The following is a 24,491-nucleotide window of genomic DNA, read 5'->3' as shown; positions in this document are numbered from 1 at the left end:
AGCCCTGGAGTGGGAATCCGGGTTCTCGCTCCTGGGAGGGAGTGCTCTGTGTACAGTGACGGCTGTCTTTGTGCGCAGGGGCGGCGGAGAAGAGCTCCAAGCACGGGGCGGAGGACCGGACGCAGAACATCATCATGGTGCTCAAGGACCGCATGAAGATCCGGGAGCGCAACAAGCCCGAGATCTTCGAGCTCATCCAGGAGATCTTCGCGGTGACCAAGACCGCGCACACGCAGCAGATGAAGGCCGTCAAGCAGAGCGTGCTGGATGGAACGTCCAAGTGGTCGGCCAAGATCAGCATCACCGGTGAGGCCGCGGGGGGGAGGGGGAGGGACGGCCACGGGGGTCCCTTCTTCTCGGCCCCCTGTGCTCCCTCCCACGCCCCTTCCTTCCCTTTGCTGCACGTATTTGAGCGTCCCCGTGACTTTCTCATGTCGGTGTATATGCGTTTGTGCCCACAGCCTGGGCATATATGCCTCCAAACGTGTTTGCATGAAACTCTCTGGGTGCATCTCGCTCGGTAGCCCCCAGAACGAGACCTCAAGAAGAGGAGTTGAGGGCACACAGTTTATCTGGGAAGTGAAACCAGGAAGCCCTCAGGGGTATTGGGAAGTGAGACCAGGAGGGAATAAGCCCTACCCAGGGTGCCACCGAGCAGGCGAAGCAGTGGACACCTAGGACCACTGGGGGACATTATTGACCTCCCAGGGCTGAGAGGTCCTTCCCAGGGGTGGGGGCTTTGTGGTGTTTATCCATTCCTCATCGTCATTGGGATTTCCCTGAAAACAGACTCCAAGATGAGGATTTCAGGGCAGATGGGTATCCAGGAGGTGGTCCCAGGGAGTACCAGTGGGAGGTGGAGACATGAGTTTGAGAGCCGGGAGGTAAAGAGCCCTGCGGAGGATACCAATGAGTAGGTCACACTGTGGGCAACTGGGGGCTCAATCCTGCTGGGGACCTTAGGGGGACATTGTAGAGCACACACCCGAGTGTCCCACCCCAGGGGTGACCCTGGGGCACCTTCATATTCTTCATTGGGTGAGGGTTCCCTGGATATTAACTCTAGCAAGCCGAGCATGCCCAGCGGGTGTGTCCATGGGCTCCTGTGGCCAGAACAAAGCCCCCAGTCCTTGTCACAGGCGTTCCCTGTGGAGCCTGTGACAGTGTCTGTTCTTGGCATGCCTTGCTCCTTGAGCCCACATTTATATTTGTTTTGTGTGTCTTCCAGTGGTCTGTGCCCAGGGCTTGCAGGCAAAGGACAAGACAGGATCCAGTGACCCCTACGTCACCGTCCAGGTCGGGAAGACCAAGAAACGGACAAAAACCATCTATGGAAACCTGAACCCCGTGTGGGAGGAGAACTTCCACTTGTAAGTGTCTGGCTGGGCCCCCAGCCCCCTATATGGAGCTCCCTGTTGGAGCAGCTGAAGGGTGGGCTTCAAGACACCTGCTCTGGGACTTCCCTGATGGTCCAGTGGTTAAGACTCTGTGCTCCCAATGCAGGGGGCCCGGGTTCCATCCCTGGAACTAGATCCCTCATGTGACAACTAAAGATCCCGCACGCAGCAAAGAAGATCCTGTGTGCCGCAACCCTGCACAGACCAAAAAAAAAAAAAAGCGCCCTGCCCCAACCTCCTCTTCCCCCCTGCAGTGAATGTCATAACTCCTCGGACCGAATCAAGGTGCGTGTCTGGGATGAGGACGATGACATCAAATCTCGCGTGAAGCAGCGGTTCAAGAGGGAATCCGATGACTTCCTGGGGCAGACGATCATCGAGGTGCGGACACTCAGTGGCGAGATGGACGTGTGGTACAACCTGGGTGAGCAAGGGTGGGGTTCTGCAGGGGAGAGGGGAGGGGGTCCCGGGGAGCCAAGCAAAGTGGGGAGCCCAGCTGGAGGGGAGAGACAGTGTCAGCGGGAGTTAATCTAGGAGCCCAGTCTAATAGAGGAGGCAGAGTCTGTGAGCCCAGTCTGATGGGGGCAGGAAGCACCAGGCTGAGGCGGTGAGCAGAACCCAGGACTCTTATTTTGGTGTGGGAGAGTGAGGGAGGGACAGACTGTCCAGATCTCATTGTGATGGGGAAGGCAGGAAGCAAGACTTGAGGATCGTAGTGTAAGGAGAGAGGCACAGACCCAGGAATCTAACCTAAGAAAGGAGATTGAACTTTGAGAATCCAGTCTAAGGGAAGAGGTAGAGTTTGGGATTCCCAATCTGAGAGGGGAGCTACGGACCCAAGAGCCCTGTCTGAGAATGATGAGTAGAATCTGTGAGCCCAGTCTGAGGGCAGAGGAAGAACCCAGCCTGGGAGGGGTGAGCAGAGTCTAGGAACTTCTTAGTTCGGTTAGAGGAAATCTAGATATCCTATTCTGATGGCGGAAGCAGGAAGCAAGACCTGGGGATCCTAGTCTGAGGAAAGAGGCACAGACCCAGGAATCCTGTCTAAGAAGATGGGTAGATTCTGGGGAGCTTGATCTGATGGGGGAGGCAGAGTCTGGGAGCACAGCCTGGGGAGGAAGCAAGGCTCCTAGTCTACAGAGGGAGATGCAGACCAAGGAAATTAATCTGAGTGAGGAAGCAAGATCAGGTATCCTAGTGAGAAGGGAGAGACAGGGCCTAAGAATTCTAGTCTAATGGGGGAGACGCAAGTCTAGGAAGCCAATCTGAGGAGAAACACTTAGGCCTTAATTCAGGGAGTCTGACAGGGCTGCAATTTACGCATATGTTAAAATAGTCCAGGGCTATATTGGGAAGTTCTGACACTGCCATCTCTTCCTGCCCTGCAGACAAGCGGACTGACAAATCTGCTGTGTCGGGTGCCATCCGGCTACACATCAGTGTGGAGATCAAAGGCGAGGAGAAGGTGGCCCCCTACCATGTCCAGTATACCTGTTTGCATGAGGTGAGGCCCACTGCTCCACCCTGCATTTGAAGCTCACCTTTGTCTCCCACGTCACCTCCGCTCACCATTCCTGCCTGCCCTAGCTCCTCCTTCCTCTTTCTGATCACACCATTCACATTCCCCTGGGCCTCTGAGACTGTCCCCTATGCCATTCTCTGTGCTCAGAAAACTCCTCCCCGTCAATCAAGGTCCAGCTTCAGGGCCCCCTCCTCTGGAAGCCCTCCGTGACCTCCAAGCAGACTCTCACTACAGAGATCCAGGTCTTCCAACTGTCCCAGCCCTGAACACTCAGGGTTAGGTTTTTGTGTGCCTGGGTTTGTCTCTTCCAGCTGCCTAGGGGTTCCTGGAGAGAACTCAGTATGTTGAATGAATAAATGATTGGATGAATGAGTACTGAGTGAATAAAAGAATGGGCGGAAAGATGAAAGGATGGGTGGAAGGATGTGTGCGTGATCTGTTGGAAGTATAGATGAGTTGGATGTGTGAATTGGGGGTAGTTGGATAGATGGATGGACAGTTAGATGAAGGATGGATGGATGGATGGATGGATGGATACATTGATGGGTGGATAGATAGGTGATGGATGGATGGTTGAATGGGTTGATAAGTTAGATGGACAGATTAAGCTGCGGGTAGTAGATGGGCTAGATGGGCGTGTGGTTGAATTACTAGACAGAAGGATGAGTGGATAGGTGAATTTGGGGGTCGTTGGTATGGTGGGTAGGTAGGTTGGTGGATAGATGGATGGATGGAAGAAGGGTGGGTCGATGGATGTATGATTGAACCATCCACAGATGCATGGATGGGAGAATTTTGGAGTGGTTGGATAGGTGCATGGATGAGTAGATGCATGGACAGATGGGTGATGGATGGGTGGATTGATGGTTAGAAGGATGAATTATTGTATGGACAGGTGAAGTTGCGGGTAAATGTATGGGATGGATGGATGTGTGGTTGAATTACTGAAAGAATGGATAAAGTGAACAGGTGGATTTGGGGGTAGTTGGATCGATGGGTAAGGGAGTAGATGGTTAGAGGGATGGGTGGGTAGATGGGTGAATGGACAGATGGACGGATGGATGGGCATGTAGTTGAAGTATTGGAAGGATGGGCGAGGGACAGCTGAAACTTGGGGTAGTTGGATGGATGGACGGGTGGTGGACGGCTGAAAGGGTAGATGAATGAATTAATGAATAAACAGATGGATGGATGATGTAAGCTTCCCTATACTTGGGATCTCTGACCCCCGGTGTCCCCTTGCACTCTCTATGACACCTTCTCCCTTGTGGTGGCAGAACCTGTTCCACTTCGTGACAGACGTGCAGAACAACGGGGTCGTGAAGATCCCAGATGCCAAAGGTGATGACGCCTGGAAGGTTTACTACGATGAGACAGCCCAGGAGATTGTGGACGAGTTTGCCATGCGCTATGGCGTCGAGTCCATCTACCAAGCCATGACGTAAGGCTGCAGGCTGTGGTGGACATGAGGACGAGGTGCAGGAAACTGGGGGGGAGGGGTGGTTACCAAGTGGACACCGGCAAATCTGGGGTGGAAGGGATTCTTGGGAGGAGGAGCCAGAGAGGAAGTGAGTGTGGTGGGGGTTATGTAATTTCCCTGGAGGTTAGACAAGTGCCATTGCTGGGGGCTAGAGTGACAGGATGAGAGCTGGAGATAAGAGGCAGAGATAGGGCAATTCAGAGAGGAGACAAACTCAGAGGACAGAACCAAGCAGAGGAAAAGGGGACAGTTTGGGGGGGGGAGGTGTTGTGAGGGCTGTCTTAGAGGCATTCTGGGGGCCGGACACCAGACCCAGTGCTTCCCATTCCCTCCTACCAGCCACTTTGCCTGCCTCTCCTCCAAGTACATGTGTCCCGGGGTGCCTGCCGTCATGAGCACCCTGCTTGCCAACATCAACGCCTATTACGCGCACACCACCGCCTCCACCAACGTGTCTGCCTCTGACCGCTTCGCAGCCTCCAACTTTGGGGTCAGTCCCAGGGGCAGGGGCCTGGAGATGAGGGAGAGCTTGACCCTGTGCTGGTCACACCTCGTGTGATTTCCAGATCCCCAATCTGGACCTGACTTGCTGTATGACTTTGCACCAGTCACTTCCCCTCTCTGAGCCTCATTTTACCCCTCCGTTGCATGAATGTTATGAGGGGTCAGTTCAAAACAGCGGATGGGGTACGCATAACGTATAGCAACCACTTAGCCAATGTGGCAGCCACGTTTAGCTGCTACGCTTGATCCCCAAGTCCCTGCTTTCATCCAACCTTCTCCTCCTCCTCTGCCTCCTCAGAAAGAACGCTTTGTGAAGCTCCTGGACCAGCTGCATAACTCCTTGCGGATTGACCTCTCCATGTATCGGGTGAGAAGAGCATGCACGATGACTTGCTCACCCCATGCATGTGTGTGCCTGGAGGGGACAGCTGCCAGCAGGCATGCACATGGGAGGACCCATCTTAACATGTAGAATGTGTTCCGCTGACACATGTACCCATATGTGGGCAGCACCTGCCCCAAAAGTGTGGTGCACCAAGCAGACACCCCCACTTACTTCAAGGTATTCTCAATGACCCCTAACACACCTCCGGAAACTTGGAGGCTCTTGTGTCTCCCCTAAAACGCTGTCTCCCATCATCCCCCGGCCTTCTTCCATAACCCCACCTCTCTTCTCCCTTCCATAGAATAACTTCCCAGCCAGCAGCCCAGAGAGACTCCAGGACCTCAAATCCACGGTGGATCTTCTCACCAGCATCACCTTCTTTCGGATGAAGGTTGGTAAGGGGACCCAGTTCCATTAGCTCTCCAAGGAGGATACTCCAGGACTGTTAGCTCCTAAACGAGTAACATTTCTCCTGGAAAGCAGTGCCCTTTCTCAGTGACCCTCTGCTTTCACATTGCTACAGCATTTCCTTAAAACCAGCTCCACTTGTAGCCACTTCCTGTGTACCTCCTGTCCCAACTGTGTACACCCATGCCCATCTCACTTCCTCCTGCCAGGTGCAAGAACTGCAGAGCCCACCCCGAGCCAGCCAGGTGGTGAAGGACTGTGTGAAAGCCTGCCTCAACTCCACTTATGAATACATCTTCAACAATTGTCATGAACTCTACAGTCGAGAGTACCAGACTGACCCGGTAGGACCCCGGATGAGGCAGAAGGGACTAGGGGACTCCAACCAGACCCTGGTCCAAGTCCCAGATCTGCCCCTTCCCAAGGGATTTAACCATTCTGGGCCTCAGTATTTTCCCCTGTAAAATGGGGTCATAAACCCACATCTCAGGATTAAGGAGAAGATTCAATGTGTTACAAGCTTCAGATGAAACATAGTTAAGTGCTTAGTACCTGGTACACAGTAGGAGCTCAATAAATCTGGTTTTAGTTAAACTTAGTTGAGTCCGGCATAATACAATGTGCCTAGAATAGAGTCCCAGTTCAATAAATATTGAGTTGAATTGAATTTCTTCAGTTCAGTCTTGACTCAATTTATTTGAGATCTTTCAACCCGTTGTTTACACATATAAGGTCCCAGGATTGTCAGTAAGGTTTCCAGGAGCTTATACTCTATTAGGAGGGAAAAATGTATAAATTGGGAATTTACAACCCGGGCTGATTAGTACTGGGATGGAGGAATTGCAAGAGGCTGTGGGAGCTGAGCCCCTTCTTCAGCTTGGGCTTCAGATAGGAGATAACACATAAGCTGAATTCAGTTCAATTTTATTTCATTCTGTTCATTTACATTCAGTTGAGTTGAAATCAAGTCGCTCTTAACTGAACTGGGTTGAGATGAAGTAGATTAAACTGGGCTGGGTTTGGTTCAACTATGATCAGTTTAGATCTATTTATTTCTGTTTGCTTGACTTAAGTTAAACTTGCTCTAGGCTAATTAGTGAGCGTCACTGAGTTGTACTGAGTTGACTTTAACTGAGTAAAAATGTATTCATCTCCATTCAGTTTACTTGAATTGAAATTGTTCTTGACTGGGGTGAGTTGGCTTGAGTTAGGATGAGCTATAGGTTGTTGGATTAGGTACCCTTGAGTTCAACTGAGTTTGGTTGACTTGGACTTATTTCAGTTGAGTTTAACTACTTTCCTTTCCATTGATTAACTAAAGCTGGATTGAGGTGTCCTGAGTATGTTAGGTTGAGATAAATAGGTGGAGTTGAATTGGGTTGACTTGGGTTGAGTTGAATTAGATTACGCTGGGTTGGGTTGAGCTCAAGGTGATTTATTTCCGTTATTTGGATTTAGATTGATCTTGATCTTGAACAAGTTGATTAGGTTCAATCCAATTGGGTTCATTTGAGTTTAATTCAATCCAGTTAAGTTTAATTCCACTAATTCAGTGTAATTGGCCCAGTTCCACTGAATTAACTCTGAAAACTGCCATCTGTTAAGCTAAGTGGTCCTGATTTGCATTCATTTCAGTTCTGTTTGGTTTAGCGGGCTTGAGTTTGTTCAACTAAATTCAGTTCCATTCAGTTTTATGAGTTGAGCCTAATTTAGCTTCGTTGAGCTGTGTGGACATGAGCTCTGTCAGGGGCCAATTTATGTGAGTTTAGTTCCTTTTCAAGCAGACCTCACACCTGAAACTTACATGTGTTAATAGGGCCCTTCCTCGCTCACCTCCTGGCCCTCAATAATGAAATGTCTGAGCTCCCCACCCCAGTATCCTTTGTAGCCAACATCCTCACTGTTCTTTCCAGGCCAAGAAGGGGGAAGTTCCCCCAGAGGAACAGGGCCCCAGCATCAAGAACCTCGACTTCTGGTCCAAGCTGATCACTCTCATAGTGTCCATCATTGAGGAAGACAAGAATTCCTACACTCCCTGCCTCAACCAGTGAGTTCTGTGTCTGTGCAGTTAATTATCTGGAGGTCGTCATGAATGTGTGTCACAGTTTTGTGTCTTGTGTGTAGAGGCAATCGTATCTAATTACATATGAAATGTTGTATATGTGGGGGCAGTTGTGGGTGTGGTTGTGCATAGATGAAATATGGCATAATTTGCAAACAAACAAAATTGTGTGCATGTACACAATCACTGGTCTAATCAGACATGTATTTTGTATGTGTTGATTTGTGTAACTGTGCACACATGTATGTAATTTTATATGTGTCTATAGGTTCATAAATAACAATAGATCATGTTGTTCAAGTATTTACTATGTTAGATACTCTACTAAATGTTTTGCATGTACATCACACTATCTCTTACATGTGTGTATATAATTTTGTGTATAGTTGTGGTTTATGGATTTAATTGTTATTTGTGTACAGCTGCGGAATGTACTGTAATGTGCAGTGTTGCGTATTGTGTAATTATGTGTGAATGTGGGCACAGTTTTGGTTTGTGGCTTTACATGTCTGTAGAATTTTCGCCTGTGTTAGCTGAATGAGCTATTGTGTTTTACTGCTCCCTGAGGTGAGCGCTAGAAAGGCTCCTGTCTCTGGGGTGCCAGCATCTCTTGATTACTTAGATATTGTGTTAAGATGAGGGATTTTGGATGGATGGACCAAAAGATGGATGGATGGATGAATGGATGGACAGATGACTAGAGATGTATGGCTGAATAGATGGATGGATGGATGGATATGTGGAAGGATGGATGGATGGATGGATAGATTGGTGGAAGGATGGCTGGGTGGATAAAGCAATGAATGCAGGGATGGATGGAGAGATGGACAGATGGGTGAATGGACAGATGGGTGGGTGAATGGATAGGTAGATAGATGGATGAATGGGTCAATGAGTGAATGGAGGGATGGGTAGGTGGAGTCTCAGAGAGAAGCAGGGCCCCAGTGCAGAGTCACTCAGCAAGTCAGTAGCTATGAATGAACTTGAATCCAGATCCCTTGCCTGTCCCATACTACCCTCTGGGGCTGGGAAGGCCAAACCATCCTGTGCCATCTGGCTTCTGTCTGCCAAGGTTTCATACTTTCATGGCCTTCACCAGGTTTCCCCAGGAATTGAACGTGGGTAAAATCAGCGCAGAAGTGATGTGGAATCTGTTTGCCCAGGATATGAAGTATGCAATGGAGGGTGAGTCCTCCCACCCCTGTATCTCTCAGCCTGGCTACAGCAGGTAGCTGTGCCTCAGTGTCCCCTCTAAGGCTGTGAGTACCGTGGACCCTCATACCTGAGGTCAGACATCAGTGATGGCCAGAGTGGGCACAGTACCAAGACAGAGAGTGGCAGACCCTCCCGGCTAAGCTGCCCCCTTGCTTCCCCCACCAGAGCACGATAAGCATCGCCTATGCAAGAGCGCTGATTACATGAACCTCCACTTCAAGGTCAAATGGCTCTACAATGAGTATGTGGCAGAGCTTCCTGCCTTTAAGGACCGAGTGCCTGAGTATCCTGCGTAAGTCCCGTGCCCTGAACCCAAGCTGGAACTGTAGAGCTGACAGCTGGACTGAGGTCCAGGGTGGGAGGGTTGACCTCCTCAGAGTTCCCTGGGCATCAAGGGCACGGGTGGGGTACAAACCCAGTGTTCTCCATTCTCAGTCATTGGACTATGGACAATTAATGATCACAAGTATCGGGAACCGTGCTGAGCAGTCCCACTTGTGTTTTCTCATTTAATCCTTTCAACAACTCTACGAGATGGGAGTGTTGTCATTCTCACTTTGTGGATCAGGAAATAGAGGATAAAATGCTGAAGGATTTGCCCAAGGTGATGTCTAATTAGTGACGGAGCCGGGATTCGAACTCGGGATGTCTGACCCTCGGGCTTTGTTGGAGAATGGGATGCTGGTCACCATTTACCAAGGACCTACTGTGTGCTGTATCAGGATCTCAGAGAACAAACCCACTTGCCCAGGGGCAGTTTATCAACCAGGATTTCCACATGTCTGGGCCTTGCTCTGACAATAGTCCCATCCTTCATTTCAAGGATGAAGCAGCCAAGGCCTCGTGCAGGAGGGGAGCTGGGGAGTGGCCACCCAGGCCATAGCATGAGTTTGAGCAGAGGGTTAGGGGGACAAGAGACGGCAGGGCCCCATCCCGTCTCTCCATTCCAGGTGGTTTGAGCCCTTCGTCATCCAGTGGCTGGACGAGAATGAGGAAGTGTCCCGGGATTTCTTGCACGGAGCCTTGGAGCGAGACAAGAAGGACGGGGTAAGAAGGCCGATCCACCACCAAGGTCCCAGTCTGCTCACAGTGGCCTCACTACTTCTGGGGTCCATTGGGATCCAATCTGGGGGCAAAAAATGCCCTTGGGATGAGGCCAGTCTCTGAAAGGTGCCAGCCATGTTTATCTCGTTCTCAGTGTCGAAGGTCTTTTGTTCATCCAACAAATGAATGACGGTTTATCAAGCCCGACCCCTCCCCGCTGTGCACACCTCTAAGTCTTGGCCCTAAGTTCACCTTGTGCAGTGTCCATCTCATTATCATCCCAGGGCATTCTGGCTCTCTCTGTGGAGAGAAAGAGGATTGGGCTCTGGGAAGCGTCTGGCTCTGACCTCTCTCCTCCTTCCTGTCCTCCCTCCCAACGCAGTTCCAACAGACTTCAGAGCATGCCCTGTTCTCTTGCTCCGTGGTGGATGTCTTCTCCCAGCTCAATCAGAGCTTTGAGATCATCAAGAAACTTGAGTGTCCTGACCCCCAGATCGTGGGGCACTACATGAGGCGCTTTGCCAAGGTTCGGGAGTGTGGATGGGGTCCAGGTCGGGGATGGAATAGGGTCAAAGTTGGGGTTGGAGTTGAGGTTAGGATTGAGGTCACAGTCAGAGTTGATATTGAGGTTGGGACTGAGGTCAAGGTTGGGGATGGTGCCATCACTGGTATTAAGGTAGGGGTTGAGGTCAGTGTTGGAGGTGGTCGTGCCATAGTGATTGGAATGGTGGTTGAAGTTTGAGGTTGGGATTTGAGGTTGAGGTTTGGGTCGAGGATAGGGCTGGTGATATCATTGGGACTGGAGTTGAAGTTGGCATCGGGGTTTGGGCTGAGGTTGAGCTTGAGGTTGGGATTGAGGTCAGGGTTGTGGTTAAAGCTGGAGTTGAATTTGGAGCTGGGCTCAGGCGTAGAGATGGACTTGAGGTTGGGGTTAGTTTTAGGGTTACTCTTAGGACTGAGATTCAATTGGGCATTGAGGTTGGAGTGAATGTTAGGATTTATGGGGAATGTGGGTGAGTGTTGGGGTGAGTTTGAAGGTTGGGACCATTGGCCTGGGTTTGAGGTTCAGATAGATTGACTTTAACCTGGGGTGAAGTTGAGGACTGCAGGTAGGAATTGGGATTCCATTTGGGACTGAGTTATGCTTGTGTTTGGGGCTGGGTTAATGTGATTGTTTGTTGCTCTTGAACCCAGCTTAAGAAAGAGCTGGGTCTACGTGAAATAATCATCTTCATCTGGTGGTGTCTCCCTTTGGCCATGATGGTCCTCCTGGGTGGAGAATTCACCCAGCCCAGTGGTCCATGTTAGGTGCTAGTAGGAGTTCGGGTTCATTCCTGATCTCGCTAGTGGCTCTTGATGGGCCCATCGAAGCCCAGCCCCTTGTCTCACCCACCCTCTGTGTCTCCCCCAGACCATCAGTAATGTGCTCCTCCAGTATGCGGACATCATCTCCAAGGACTTCGCCTCCTACTGCTCCAAGGAGAAGGAGAAAGTGGTGACCTGCGGGGATCCCTGTCCTGTTTCCCCCTAACCCCATTCCATACCCCCAGAGGTCCATCCTTCCCTGGGCTCTGATACCTGTGTCTGCATGCGTGTCCAACTGTGTGTGTCTTTGTGTCGGACTATGTGAGTCCGGGGATATCTGGAGGTGAGGGGATGTGCCTTCATGTCAGTGTCTGGTTGTTGTGAATGAAGCCTTCAGGGTGTATGCTGCGGGGTGTAAGCTCAAAACTTTGAGCTTACAAAATTTTGAGCCCATGTAGAAGAATACTGGTATGTGACAAGAACTCCCTTTCCTGCTGCTCCCAGAGGTCCAGCCCCTCTCCTGGACCCACCAGGTTCAGCTCACCCCGGGGGAGTCCTCCTTCCCCCTGTTGGTCCCCAGAGACACGCCCCCCCAACACTCCCAGAAATATGATCCCAAATGCTGTCTTCATTCTCAGATGACCCTATGGGACCCCAGCTTCCTCCAGACCCAGACCCTGTAACCATCTGAGGTCCCTGGCAGTGTGGGGGAGGGGAGGCTCTGGGAAGAGGTCCTGAGCACTGACTCCCTGTCTGTTCCCATCCCCAGCCCTGCATCCTCATGAACAACACGCAGCAGCTGCGAGTTCAGCTAGAGAAGATGTTCGAAGCCATGGGAGGAAAGGAGGTGAGGCAGGGCCCCCGTGGGGTCATCATCATCCCCGTGTCCCTGCAGGCCCCAGAGCTTGTACCTGACGAATTCCACTTCAGCTACTCCGTCAAACCCAAACAAGCGGCTTGACAGTCTGGGCCTCAGTTTCCTCTCCAGCCCCTTGGTATCCCTTTCCCTGGATTGGATCCCTTTCCCTGGGTTGGATGGGAAAATGCCCCATTCGTGTGGATGCCCTATGAACCTGACCTGATGTCCCTTCTCCCTCCTCAGCTGGATGCTGAGGCCAGTGACATCTTGAAGGAGCTACAGGTGAAACTCAACAACGTCTTGGATGAGCTCAGCCGGGTGTTTGCTAACAGGTGGGGGCATCTCCAGGGCTGGGAGCAGAAGGGAGGGGACAGCTCTCAGACCTCTGAGCCTGTGACATCTGGAGACTCAGCAGATGTAGTGGCGAAGATCTCAGGCTAGGAGTTAGAAGAAGTTGAGTTCAATGCAGGCTTCACTGCTTACTAGCTGTGTGGCCTTGGGTGAGTTGCTTAACCTCTCTGAATCTTAGTTTGCCCATCTGTAAAGTGGGGATGATGATAATAATAGTACCTGAGTAGGACTGTGTGATGAAATAAACAACACAGGTAAACATCTTAGTCTGATGTCCATTTCTGCTATTAAATCCCACCCTGGCTGTTATATGCCATGGCTCCCCGATGCTGGTGATAAAAGGTCCACAGATCAGCCTCATCCTGCCTTTCTTCCAGAGGCTAGGAGAGTCTGATCTGAGCTCCTTCTCTCTGTGTTCCCAGCTTCCAGCCACACATTGAAGACTGTGTCAAGCAAATGGGTGACATCCTTAGCCAGGTGAAAGGCACAGGCAATGTGCCAGCCAGTGCCTGCAGCAGCGTGGCCCAGGATGCTGACAATGTACTGCAACCCATCATGGACCTGCTGGACAGCAAGTGAGACAGGCTAGGTGGACTGAGTCCACCAGGGAGGGCTCCGGGGTCGGGCCTCAGAAACCTGGGGGCTGGCCTGGAAAGGACACTCAGGGCATGTTTGCTGGGTGGTGGTTGAATTGTTTGGACGGGTGGGTGAGTGGAGGCATGAAGGGATGGAAAAATGGGTGGGTTAATGATTGGAAGGATTGGTGGGTAAGTATTTGTATGGATGAATGGATGGTAAATGACATGAGGGATGGGTGAGCAGATGGGTGTGTAGATTAAAAGATAAATGCCTAGAAACCTAGATGGAGGGTATATGGGTAAAAGGATGGTTGGATAGATGATGGATGGATGGAGAGTTGGGTAAATATTTGGATGGATGAATAGATGATGGGTGGATGGATGTCTGGGTGGGAGGATGGAAGAAAGGAAAGAAGGAAGGTAGGGAAAAGTGATGGAGGAAGAATTAAAGAAGGTTGCAGGAAGGATGGTTTGGTGGATGGGTGGGTCAGTTGTTGGAAGGATCATGGTGGATTGCCCTCTCTCAATCCCATACAGTCAATCATGGGCTCTTTGTTGTTTTCCCTCTCATTCCCTTCCTCTCCTTTCTGAGCATTGCCTCAGCCCCCTCATAGACCCTGGTCTCCAACCTTCCTATTCCTGATCATTCCCCACTATGTTCTTTCAGACAGGAAAGTCTGGCTGTGTCTCTTCTCTCTTAAACACTCTCCCCACTGCCCTCATGCTAAGGCCCAGGCCTTCCTCCTAGACTTTGAGGCCCCTTCCAAGTCTAGCCCCTGCTCACCTGTCCAGCCACCTTTCACTCTTCTCCCCGTGCGTCATGCATCATAGCCCCATCAGATCACCCAGGGGTCCCTGTACAGGCTCTGTGCCCTCTTGCGTGTCCATGGAATGCCTTCCCACCTTGCCCATGTATTGAGGGGAAGGGGCTGCTCAGGTTAGGTCCATCTGGGTGCTCTCTCAGCCCTGTCCCTTGCCCCCAGCCTGACTCTCTTTGCCAAAATCTGTGAGAAGACGGTGCTGAAGCGGGTGCTGAAGGAGTTATGGAAGCTGGTCATGAACACCATGGAGAAGACCATCGTCCTGCCACCCCTCACTGACCAGACGGTGAGGCCCACAGGGGGCCAGAGGGCACACCTGGGCTTCCTCCTCTTTGGGAGCCCAGAGAGCTTGGCATCAAAGGCATTGGGGGCTTAGAGGTCATTCAGGCACAAGGGCCATGTGAGGGTATAGAAGCCACTGGAGGTCATTGGGGCCATTCAAACATCAGAGAGGTCACACATGGGTCAAACGTCATCAAAGCATCAAACAGGTCATTCAGGGGTCATTTAAAGGTCAAGTAAAGAGATGTCTAGGGGACATAGGGGTCACATGTGTGTCAAGAGGTTATTCAAAGGTCAGAGATCACCCAGAAAACAGAGAGTTCAGCTTGGGGATCAAGCTCATCCATGGGTTACAGAGGTTATAGGGACCAGTGGGTTCATCAGGGGGCTTTGGAGGTCAATCAAGAGACAAGGAGAGGAGATACCCAGATTTCAAAGATCAGAGACCAATAGAACAGAGAGCTCCAGGAGGTCAGCCAGAGGTTATGGAGAGCACCCAAGTTCGTAGAGGTCAAGCAGAGGTCAGTGGTCATCCAGAGACCAGGACCGTCCCTCTGGGACTCTTCTGGGAACACCCAGAGATGGCGATCCGCAGGGTTGGTCGGGGGAGGGGGGCGGGGGGGTGACATCTTCAGAGGGGTGTAGCTGGGTGTGGGTTCCAGGGGGGAGGTGTCGATGGCCTGAGGACAGTGATGGCACTCTGTTGATGGCACAACACATAATGGGAGGACATTCCTGGGTGGATGAGGGAGGCTTGGGGGAGGTGTGGGGGGCGGGGGCCGCCTAGAGGCAATGATGGTGGGGGAGGCTCCGGACCTCCCGCTGCCTGCCCGCCTCCTCTGGACGGCTGGGCTGGGGCACGGAGTCCGGGGTCCGTCCCTAGGTGCCTTCTCCGCCCCTTCCCTGGCCTCCCTGGAGACTCATGGTGACTTATTCCCCCCTCCCCCACCACCCTGCCCCCATCACGGCTGACAGATGATCGTAAGTAGAGGCCCCTCTGTCCGTCTGTCTGTCCATCTGCTCTGTGTCTGGACTCGGCCCACCGCGTGGCTGCACCCCCCCCACACCCAGCGCCCCCTCCTCACCCACTGGCCCCCCATTCACTGTCCCACCTCCCGCCTAGATGTGCCTGTGTCTGTCTGTCGGGCGGGGCATGGGGAGGGGCGGGGCCTGGAGGGAGGGAGGCCACGCCCACCCCCCAATTATCAGTAAGAATTAGGGGCCTCCCACCTCCCAAAACCCAAGCCCAGCACCTTCACATCTGCCCACATCCTTTAGTTAGAATTCGCCCTTACTCCCGTGCTCAGACACCACCAGGATATCTGGGTCCCCAAAGCTAGAAGGAAGCTCAAAGTCAATGGACCTCCTCTGACCTCTCTTTTCAGCTCTGAACTGTTAGTAGCCACCCAAAATACAGGTCCTCACCACCCCGGTCTGTAGAGCTGATCAGTGCAGACTCCACCACCAGCCCTGCTCACCCCACTTCCTCCACACATACTAACACACAAGAATCCCAGACACACACCCAGGCACCCAGGTGGGGAACGATGTTGTGACTCCTTGGTGTCAGGCAGACTTGGCATCAAATCTCAGCCCAGCCATTCTCTCTGTGACCTTGGGAAGTCACTTCACCTCCCAACCTCCATTTCCTCATCTGGAAAAAGAGGTTAATTGTAGCAGCTCTCTGAGTGTTGTTGTGAGAACCAAATAGGATGATGCATTAAAGTGCTCGACTCAGTGACAGACTGAGGCAGTGCTCACTAAATTAGAGCTAATAATATTGGTGGTGGTGGTAGTATGTAGACACATAGGAGGGCAGAGATCAGTTAAAACCACTTTTGAGTCCTCTTTTGTAGGGAAGACAAGGCTGTTACAAGATTTCACCTTGTCAGAAGTTTGCTAGTGCTCATCTCACTTCTTGTGGCTGCAGTGTGGGTCTTTGGCTGTAACTACATGGTGGCAGCGTACCCAACTACAGACAATGCATTTGTGGGTAGAGAACTAAGGGAATTCACATTTATTGAATTCCAGACCTCATAGCTGTTGTTTCAGCTCACCTTCATGACAACGCTTTGAGTGAGATGGATGTTATTATTCCCATTTTACAGATGAGGAAAGCTGAGGCTCAGAGAGTCACTTGCTCAAAGCCACATAGTAAATATATGCCAGAATCAGGGTTCAAATTCAGGTCTGTCTGAATATGGAGGCTATTCGCTTTCCTGTTGACTCAAGAACCAAGAGCCTCATATATACACTAAATGTAAATGGATTATATTTTGGCAGCAACTTCTCTCTCTCTCTGGCTCTTTCTCTTTCCTGTCTCTCTGACTCTCTTGCCCTTTTAAAGAGTCAGTCATTAAGGCACACACACAATCCCCCCGGCAACCCTGTTACCAGCCCATCTGCAGTGCAGATGCCCTTTACTTCCTGTCCCCATGAGTGCGTGTTATCACTCTGGATTCCCATCCCACACAGCTTGCTAGGTTGATCACCTTGTGACATTGTCTCTGCAGGGCAACCTCTTGAGAAAACATGGCAAGGGATTAGAAAAGGTAATGAGGGCCTCATCTGCACTGAGGTCCCAAGCTCTGGTGTCTGGGTGTGTGTGTATATGTGTGTGTCCATTTGCATGGGCAGAAAGGCCAGCTGGGGGTCATGGGTAGGAGGAGGGTGTCCTAACGAAGTCTCACAAAACCAGAAGTCAGAGACAAAGTGATTCCCCAGGGACATGGCTTAGCGTGTGTGTGCGTGTTTGTGTGCAAACAGCTCCTGCCCTCTCATGACAGTACCCAAAGGGCTTATCCCAGCCCTGGGCTCAGCTGAAATTCTGTGGCTTCAAGAAGGGCCCAGACACTGGACAACTGCCCTGGACTGAGACATGTTTAGTTTTGTTTCGTTTATTCTAATGGGTGTTCGCTGTAAGGAGATAGGAGCCGTGGCAACACGTGAACAGCTGCCCTTGCTGTGCAGTCATACAGGAGCTATCATGCCTGTGTGCACACAAAAGGGGTCTCCACTTCATGAACATGGGTTGTAGGGCTTCCCAACTCACTCATCCAGCCCTTTGGGGAGCACATGCAATATGTCAGGCACCATATACAAGTATATACATCCCTGCGGGGGGGGAGAGTGCGTGGGTTTATGTGTGTAATTGTGCATGTGCGTGCAAGTGTTTAGTAGTGCACGTGTGTATTTTAGCTTGTGAATTCTTCTGCACATGTGTGTGTCTTCGTTTGTTGATCTGGGGGTTTGTGTGTGCATAAACTTTCTGCACATTCATGGATGTGCCTGGGTGTGTGTCTGTGTGTTGAGTGAACTGGTAATACCTGTTAGTACGCTTCTTTTAGAGTCAGGCCTGCTGGGGTAAGGTCTTGGGAGTTGGGGGAGGAGAGACTCTGAGCCTTCTCTTCTTTCCCCTCCCCAAGGCACCCCATCTCGGGGCAGGCTGACTGTGGGATTGGGCACCTGTCCCCAGGTGATGGACTGATTCTAGTCTCCTGACAGTCCAGAGTCTGGCCCCAGGTCCCCACAGAGGACAAGGGAAGGTGCCTAGCTGGGGAGGGGGTCCAGCATTAGACCCAGAACCTGGGAGGGAGCTCGTGGGCTGTGCTTTGAGGGGGCAGGGAAGTCCCACTGAGTATCCTCTCAGCAGCCACCCGAACTCTGACCTTCGCCTGATTCTCTCCACAGGGCAGGGTGAAATTGCCAAGCCACTCAGATGTAAGACCAGCCTCTCCCTGTCTGTCTGGCTCCCACCCCAACCCCTACCTACCCCCCACCCCACCCCGTACCTTCTTCCACCTCTGTGATCCATGCCATCTGGGGGTGTACCGTGACCCTGTCTGTTGGTCTCTTCTTCCTTTGTCTGTCTGGCTTGCTCGTGAGGGGTGGTACAGGGAGGGTGGCAGGTGGGGAGGAGGGTGCTGCAGGGGAAACCAAGGCCCAGGCTGGGCTCCCGAGTAACTGTGCCTTGTGACAGCCTTGGGGAATCACAGACAAGGAATAAGAGTAGCGACAGCCAGGATGCTAATAATACTACCAGTAGTGGCAGGGTGACCAGATCCCACTGGCCAGCTTGGAAAAGCATCAACGTGATTCCAAACATCCCAGCTGTAAATGGCCCTCCTCCCTGTCTAGCCCTGCCTAGGACCCCCAGATCACCCCAGGACCCAGTAATTCAGGACTCATAACTTCACTGATACTCAGCTCCCCCTACAGCTGTTATCCCCTAAGCTAGTGTAGGTGCCCCTATTAGCCAGGGGAGGAAACTGAGTCCCAGAAAGGGCCAAGGACATGCCTCAGGTCACCCAACATAGTGGTGGAGGAGGCAGTACATGTAGCTTCCAGGCCACGACCCCATCTCCCCTAACACTGCCCGTGACCTCGAAACCAAGTGATAAGAACCGTGAACACTGAACAAAGACACGATTAGTCCCAGCTAAGCTGGGATATGATTTCCCCCATCAAGATGGGAAAACTGGGGGTCAGAGAGGTTAAATGACTTGCCCAGGGCCACATAGCAGAGCTGGGATTTGAACCCATGCCCACCCGGTTCATTGGAGCCATAACCAGGATGTCATATTGCTGATGTCTGTTTTGGGGAGGAGTGGTGGTGGGTACTGAGGTGTGTGTTAAGGGGGAGGATTCTTCCTTTAAAAGATCAGATTAACAGGCTCCCCAGATTACTGGGGAAATTCTTCTACAGAGGGAATGGGCCCATGGTGGGTAGTGGTTTTCATTCCACAGAGCCCATCCCATAGTTTTCTCAAGGCTCCATGACTTGGGGCTGGTAAGCCCCACCCATACCCGCAAACACCATCACAGCCTGCTCTCTGTTTTCTTCTCTGTCCCACAAACCTGGGGTCATGGTGGAGATGGCAAGATGGGTAGCACCCCACGGGACTGAGATTTCTGGAGACAAGGTCACCATCTCCTTCTCAGCACTTCCTGGGGGGCTCCAGACCTCTGTCCCCAGGACACAACCATTGCCCTGCCCAGAGCCTTTGGACAAGAACCAAGATGGCGTCCAGAGCTGGGGTGTCAGTGGCGGCTTGGGCACTGGGCAGAAGGACCCCCCACCCTCACCCGGGTTATGTCTGTTACCTACAGGGAACCCAGATGATCTTCAATGCAGCCAAGGAGCTGGGTCATCTATCTAAACTCAAGGTGAGGCCAGGGGTGGGGGCAGGAGATTGGGGTGGGAGCCTTCTTAGGGAAGAGGTCCCAGAATAGTGGCATGCTTTGCAGGCTCAAAGGACAGAGACCCTACTCAGACTGGCTTAATCACAATGTATTTGCTCAGTGTATTGAAAAGAGGTGCAAGGTTCAGCTTCAGATACAGCTTGATCAAGAATACAAATAATTTATTTGACAAATATTTATTGAGCACCTGCTGTGTGCCAGCCACATGCTAGGCACTGGGAACACAATGATGAAAAGACAGACCCACTATCCAGCTCCTCAGAGTTTAGCAAGAATGAGACCCATAGGCAGATCCCCGAGGCAGAATTTGCTCTGCCCACGTGGACACTCTCTCCATCCATCCAGGACCACATGGTACGAGAAGAAGCCAAGAGCTTGACCCCGAAGCAGTGTGCAGTTGTTGAGCTGGCCCTGGACACTATCAAGGTGAGAGGCCACACCCCTGCCCATCCCAGATGGGGCAGGCAGAGGGTGTGGCTGGTGTGGACATGGACCTAGGCTCAAACCCACATTAATTCATTCCATTTATAAACACTCCCTGATGACCCTTCTGTGTCAGCTCTAGCCTGGCTGATGGCAGGGACTTGAGGAGCCCCAGGCTGGATGTCAGCTGGATGTAGACATCCCCAGCCCTGTGGGGTCAGGACAGGGTAGAAGAAAAGATGGGAGAGCCCAGGGATGGGGCAGTAAGGGCTTTCTGGATTAGAAGGCATGTAGGAGGTGGTGGGGTTTGAGGAATGCATAGAAATTCACAAGGCAAAGCAACAGCATTCTAGGCAGGGAACCAGTCCATGCAAGAACATGGAGACATGAAAGGGGCTGTGGTCTCCATGAAATAAAAAGCGTGAAAACTACTCTGAAGGAAATGTTTTGTTGAAATGGAGAATTAACAGCACAACAGGGTTGGCAACACATTAAATTGGGGTGGTTAAGGAAAACTCCTTGAAACCTTAATCAAAGAAAGACAGGGAGCCAGCCATGGCAAAATAGGGAGTGGGGGTGGGGCTGGGAGGGCCTTCCTGCCAGTGAGCATAGTAAGTGCAAAGGCCCTGAGGCAGGTATGTTCTAGGGAAGACTTTTGGAAAGAAGGCTGGGAGAGGTGCAGGGCATGGGTGTTATTCTGAGGGTGTTGGGAGCCCACAGGCGTGTTTGGGGCAGGGGTGGAGGTGAGGGAATAGCAGGACCTGGGTGTTCTGAAGATCTGCCCTGTCATGGAGTATCACAGCAGAGGGCAGCAGAGTGGGGGAGGGGGAGTTGGGGCTGCCCAGCCCGATGCGCGGGTAGGGGGTCCTGCCAGCCTTACCTCTCTCCACCCTGTTCCCCACAGCAATACTTCCATGCGGGTGGCGTTGGCCTCAAGAAAACTTTCCTGGAGAAGAGTCCAGACCTGCAGTCCCTGCGCTATGCCCTGTCCCTCTACACGCAGGCCACCGACCTGCTCATCAAGACATTCGTGCAGACGCAGTCGGCCCAGGGTAAGGAGCCACTGGTTAACGCGATGACAATCCCCGCCCGCAGGGGCAGCCGAGCCCCTTTGACTCACCTCCTCAGTGATGTCATGGGTCCAGGCCGAATTAACAGCTCCGGGGCGCACCTGAGCTCCATGGTGTCACCAGGCCAATGAGCAATCTACAGCTCGTAGGGGCGGAACCTATGACGTCATTGAGCCAAGAGGGGATGACCTCTCCTGGGAAAATCCATGACGTCATGGGGTCAGGATGTGATTGAAAGCTGTGGGAAGGGATCTCTGACGGCCAGGACTAGGGAGTGATTGACAGCTCTTAGGGGAGGGACCTCGACGCCCTGGTTCCAGGGAGTGGTTGACATCTCTGGGGGAGGGACCTGTGACGGCATTGACTGAGGAGTGATTGACAGCTCTGGCAGGGGCGGGACCTCTGACGGCATGCGGCCAAGGAATGATTGGCAGCTCCCGGGGAGGGACCTCTGGGGAAATGGTTGAAAGTATCCCAGGGAGGGACCTCTGTACTGTCAGGGGCTAAGGAATGACAGCCCCAGAGATGGGAGGGACCCCGACCTGGAGAGGGCGGACGGAGAGGGAGTTCTCATTTCTCAAATTCTCTCTTTCTCTCTCTCTTCTCTCGCCTCTGTCTCCTGTCCCTCTCTGAGTTCGCACACAGCAGCTGGGGCTGGGGGGCAGAACTCCAGGGTCCTAGTGCCCCTCCCTGGGGACCACCCTTTTCAAAATTGACCCTAAGAGTGCAGACAAGGGAGAGAAGTTTGGCCGCTGACCCAGGTTTAGTTCCGGCAGTGGAAGAGGAGGCCGGGGTGAGGGGAGCTAAACTCTGTGGCCACAAGCGGCCCCCTTCCCCCCGAGTCAGCCCAGGGCCTAGGGCCCTCGGCTTCGTGCCCAGCCCACGCTGCTGCTTTTAGTGTCCCTGGTGTCCCCCCGGAGCAGGAGGCTGGCCGTCTGTCCGTCTGCAGCTGACGTTTCTCTCTCTCTTGTTTCTCCTCCCTCTCACTCGCCGCCCCCTCTCCGCGCCTACCCTGCTCCCCCGTCACGCACACTCGCCCTCCATCCTCGCCTCTCGCTCGCTCGTCTCTCCCCCCACCACTCCTCCCTTCCCTCCTTTCTCCACCTCCCCACCGTGATTAGTCCATGGTGGAAAAGGGACTAGGTTTACCCTTAGTGAAGACATTTATCCTGAGAAGGGTACGTGCTTCCGCCGCCCACCCGCGCCCGGTGCCCGGTGCCTGCGCCCCTCCCGGCCCGGCTAGTAAAAGGCCCGTCCTTCCGTCTCCCAGGCCTGCGGGGCCCCGCCCAGACCCGACTGGCTGCAAGGGGGCCGAGGCGGACAAGGGGGAAGGACGGCTTGCTGGTTCCACATGGGAAGGAGAAGCGATTCGAGTCGGAATTCGTTTCTCCCTAGGTGCTTCTCTTAAACCAGATCCCGGGTCCCCCCAGACAGTCGCCTGCCCGGTTAAGAGCGGGCTCAGATTACAGCTCTGCCACTCCGTGGCTGGGCGCCTCTGGCAACAGGCTGCCTCCCTGAGCCTCAGGTTTCTCATCTGTAAAATGGGAGCAGTCAAGGACCCTAATTCATAGGATTATTTTTAGGATTAGATGAATTAAATTTAGCCCTGAGACTTTCCTGACAGGAAAGTTCCTGACATGTACTAGCTGGCAACAATTGTTAGTTGTTTTATTGTTATTGTTTGTATGATTATTATGATAATGATTATTATTATTATTGATGTCACTTTTCCGAGCATAGAAAACCAACATTTTTTAGGCTCTAACTCTGGGTCAGCCCTTGTGCCAAGCATTTCTCAGGGATTCTCAAAAACATTCCTCCTGGTCGCTCCACAGGGCGTCCATCATTCCATAGATGAGGAAGCTGAGTCTCAGAGGAGATTAAGCCCTTTGCCCAAGGAACCTTCCCCTGGAGGGGGTGTCCGGGACTTGGGGAGTGGGGATGGGGTTGGGGAAAGCACAGAGAAGCCCGCGAAAGACCCTTCCCCTTGGAGCCAGCAAACCACGGGATGGGGGTGCCCAGCACTGCCCCCCTCCCCCTTCTTACTAGCTTTGGCCATGATCTGACCCCTCACCCCACCCACCACTGTCCGACTCTCCCCTGGCACCCCTCAGTCTGGCCCGGATTGAGCTTGCTGTGAAGCATCAGCCTGGGGGTGGCGGGTGAGGCTGAGCATGTGACTGGTTGGGTGAAGGGGGGTGGGAGCCTGAGATGACAAGGAAGGCAGCCTGGGGTGGGCAGCGAAGATGGGGGGGTGCAAGGTCTTCAGGCCCCTCTGCCCCCTGAGCCTCGGTCACTTTCCGCCCAGAGACAGGTAACCCGGTCAATCTTGGACTGACCCGTTCTCCTTCCCCACACCCACCCCTGCCTTTCCCCATGTTCCTCCCCCCCATGCATGGGGTGCTCCAGGTGTGGGGAGCTTCCTGAGGGGCAGAGGAGGGGACTGATGGGGGTGCTGACGGTCACAGGTCCCCAGGCCCCACAGGATGCCCTTCCCAAGAGTCACAGAGGGAGGAATGGGGACAGAAGCTTTTAAACTGCTCCTTCAATGATCCCCATCAGAACTAATCAATCAGGATGCTTATGGTGGCCAGAAACTGAAGCATACCTTACTCTGACTCAGGCAGACTAGAGAATTTGTGAGCCTGTAACTGAAAGATTAGGAATTGATTTGGCATCAGTAATAGCTGGATCTAGAGTCTCCAACAATGCCATTGGTCATTGGTCTCTGTTGAGACCTCTGTGAGGTAGACTCTTCCCTCATTGGGTAGAGTAAGCCTTGCCAGTCTAACCAGAAAGAGACTTTTTCCTAAGAGTTACAGCAAAAGTCTCAGGGCCAATTCCTATTGGCCCAGCTTGGGTCACACAACCATCCCTGAGCCAATCACTGCAGCCATGGCTGGAGAATGCTCTGATTGGGCAGCCGTGGTTCGTTTAGCCTTACCTGAAGTGTGACATGGAGCCACAAGGTCTGAGGTGAGGTAGGGACATTTCTCAATGGAAACTTGAGATGGTCTATTGGAAAAGGAATGGCAGGGAAAATGAAAGATTTCTCTACAAGTTGTCACTTCAGGAGAGCTGAGGATTCTGGGTCATGTTATCACAGTGTGTTGCAGGAGTAGTGAGGAAGCCTGTGAGGCTGGAGCCAACGTGGCAAGGGTAAGAGTGGAGGGAGGTGAGGCAGGAGAGGTAATAGTGACACATATCAGGAGTGACACTGCAGGTCACAAAAGGACTTTGATTATTTCATAGTGAGATGGGAGCCATGGGAGGATTTTGAGCAGAGAAGGGACATGATCTGAGTTAGGATTTCTCTGGCTGGTGTATTGAAAGAAGCTGAGAGGAGGGTGCAGGGAGACAGGGAGGAGGCCACTGCAATATTCCAGGTTGGCCTAGTTGGCCCAGGGACAACTCCTATTGGCCTATCTTGGGTCACATGACCATTCCTGAGCCAGTCACTGCAGCCATGGCCAGGGAATGCTCTGATTGGGCAGCCATGGTTCATTTAGCCATACCTGAAGTGTGAGATGGAGCCAGAAGGTTGATGGGGGCTGGACCAGGTTGGAGGCCAAGGAGGTGGGCC

General features: G+C 52.5%; 1 protein-coding gene across 3 annotated transcripts in view; it reads left to right on the top strand.

Moving 5' to 3' along the window:
- Window positions 1-24,491, top strand: part of UNC13A (unc-13 homolog A) — a 68,009-nt gene that overhangs the window by 35,301 nt on the left and 8,217 nt on the right. The window contains exons 17-42 of one of the 3 annotated variants that reach the window (XM_067032448.1): window positions 79-306; window positions 1,229-1,370; window positions 1,652-1,821; window positions 2,786-2,901; window positions 4,197-4,360; window positions 4,739-4,889; window positions 5,202-5,270; window positions 5,590-5,679; window positions 5,906-6,040; window positions 7,610-7,743; window positions 8,858-8,943; window positions 9,139-9,265; window positions 9,924-10,020; window positions 10,400-10,543; window positions 11,429-11,512; window positions 12,092-12,169; window positions 12,425-12,513; window positions 12,955-13,107; window positions 14,094-14,217; window positions 15,189-15,194; window positions 16,727-16,765; window positions 17,904-17,933; window positions 19,323-19,379; window positions 19,761-19,841; window positions 20,743-20,890; window positions 22,030-22,086. In XM_067032448.1, the coding sequence (XP_066888549.1) occupies window positions 79-306; window positions 1,229-1,370; window positions 1,652-1,821; window positions 2,786-2,901; window positions 4,197-4,360; window positions 4,739-4,889; window positions 5,202-5,270; window positions 5,590-5,679; window positions 5,906-6,040; window positions 7,610-7,743; window positions 8,858-8,943; window positions 9,139-9,265; window positions 9,924-10,020; window positions 10,400-10,543; window positions 11,429-11,512; window positions 12,092-12,169; window positions 12,425-12,513; window positions 12,955-13,107; window positions 14,094-14,217; window positions 15,189-15,194; window positions 16,727-16,765; window positions 17,904-17,933; window positions 19,323-19,379; window positions 19,761-19,841; window positions 20,743-20,890; window positions 22,030-22,086 (2,799 nt within the window). The remainder of the gene's footprint in view (window positions 1-78; window positions 307-1,228; window positions 1,371-1,651; window positions 1,822-2,785; window positions 2,902-4,196; window positions 4,361-4,738; window positions 4,890-5,201; window positions 5,271-5,589; window positions 5,680-5,905; window positions 6,041-7,609; window positions 7,744-8,857; window positions 8,944-9,138; window positions 9,266-9,923; window positions 10,021-10,399; window positions 10,544-11,428; window positions 11,513-12,091; window positions 12,170-12,424; window positions 12,514-12,954; window positions 13,108-14,093; window positions 14,218-15,188; window positions 15,195-16,726; window positions 16,766-17,903; window positions 17,934-19,322; window positions 19,380-19,760; window positions 19,842-20,742; window positions 20,891-22,029; window positions 22,087-24,491) is intronic. The other 2 variants (XM_059062481.2, XM_059062480.2) reach the window with 2 other exon arrangements.

This window comes from Kogia breviceps, chromosome 4 (assembly GCF_026419965.1).
Source record: "Kogia breviceps isolate mKogBre1 chromosome 4, mKogBre1 haplotype 1, whole genome shotgun sequence".
Lineage (NCBI taxonomy): Eukaryota > Metazoa > Chordata > Mammalia > Artiodactyla > Physeteridae > Kogia > Kogia breviceps.
The sequence above is the reverse complement of the archived record's forward strand: the minus strand, read 5'-3'. Positions and strand labels throughout refer to the sequence as shown.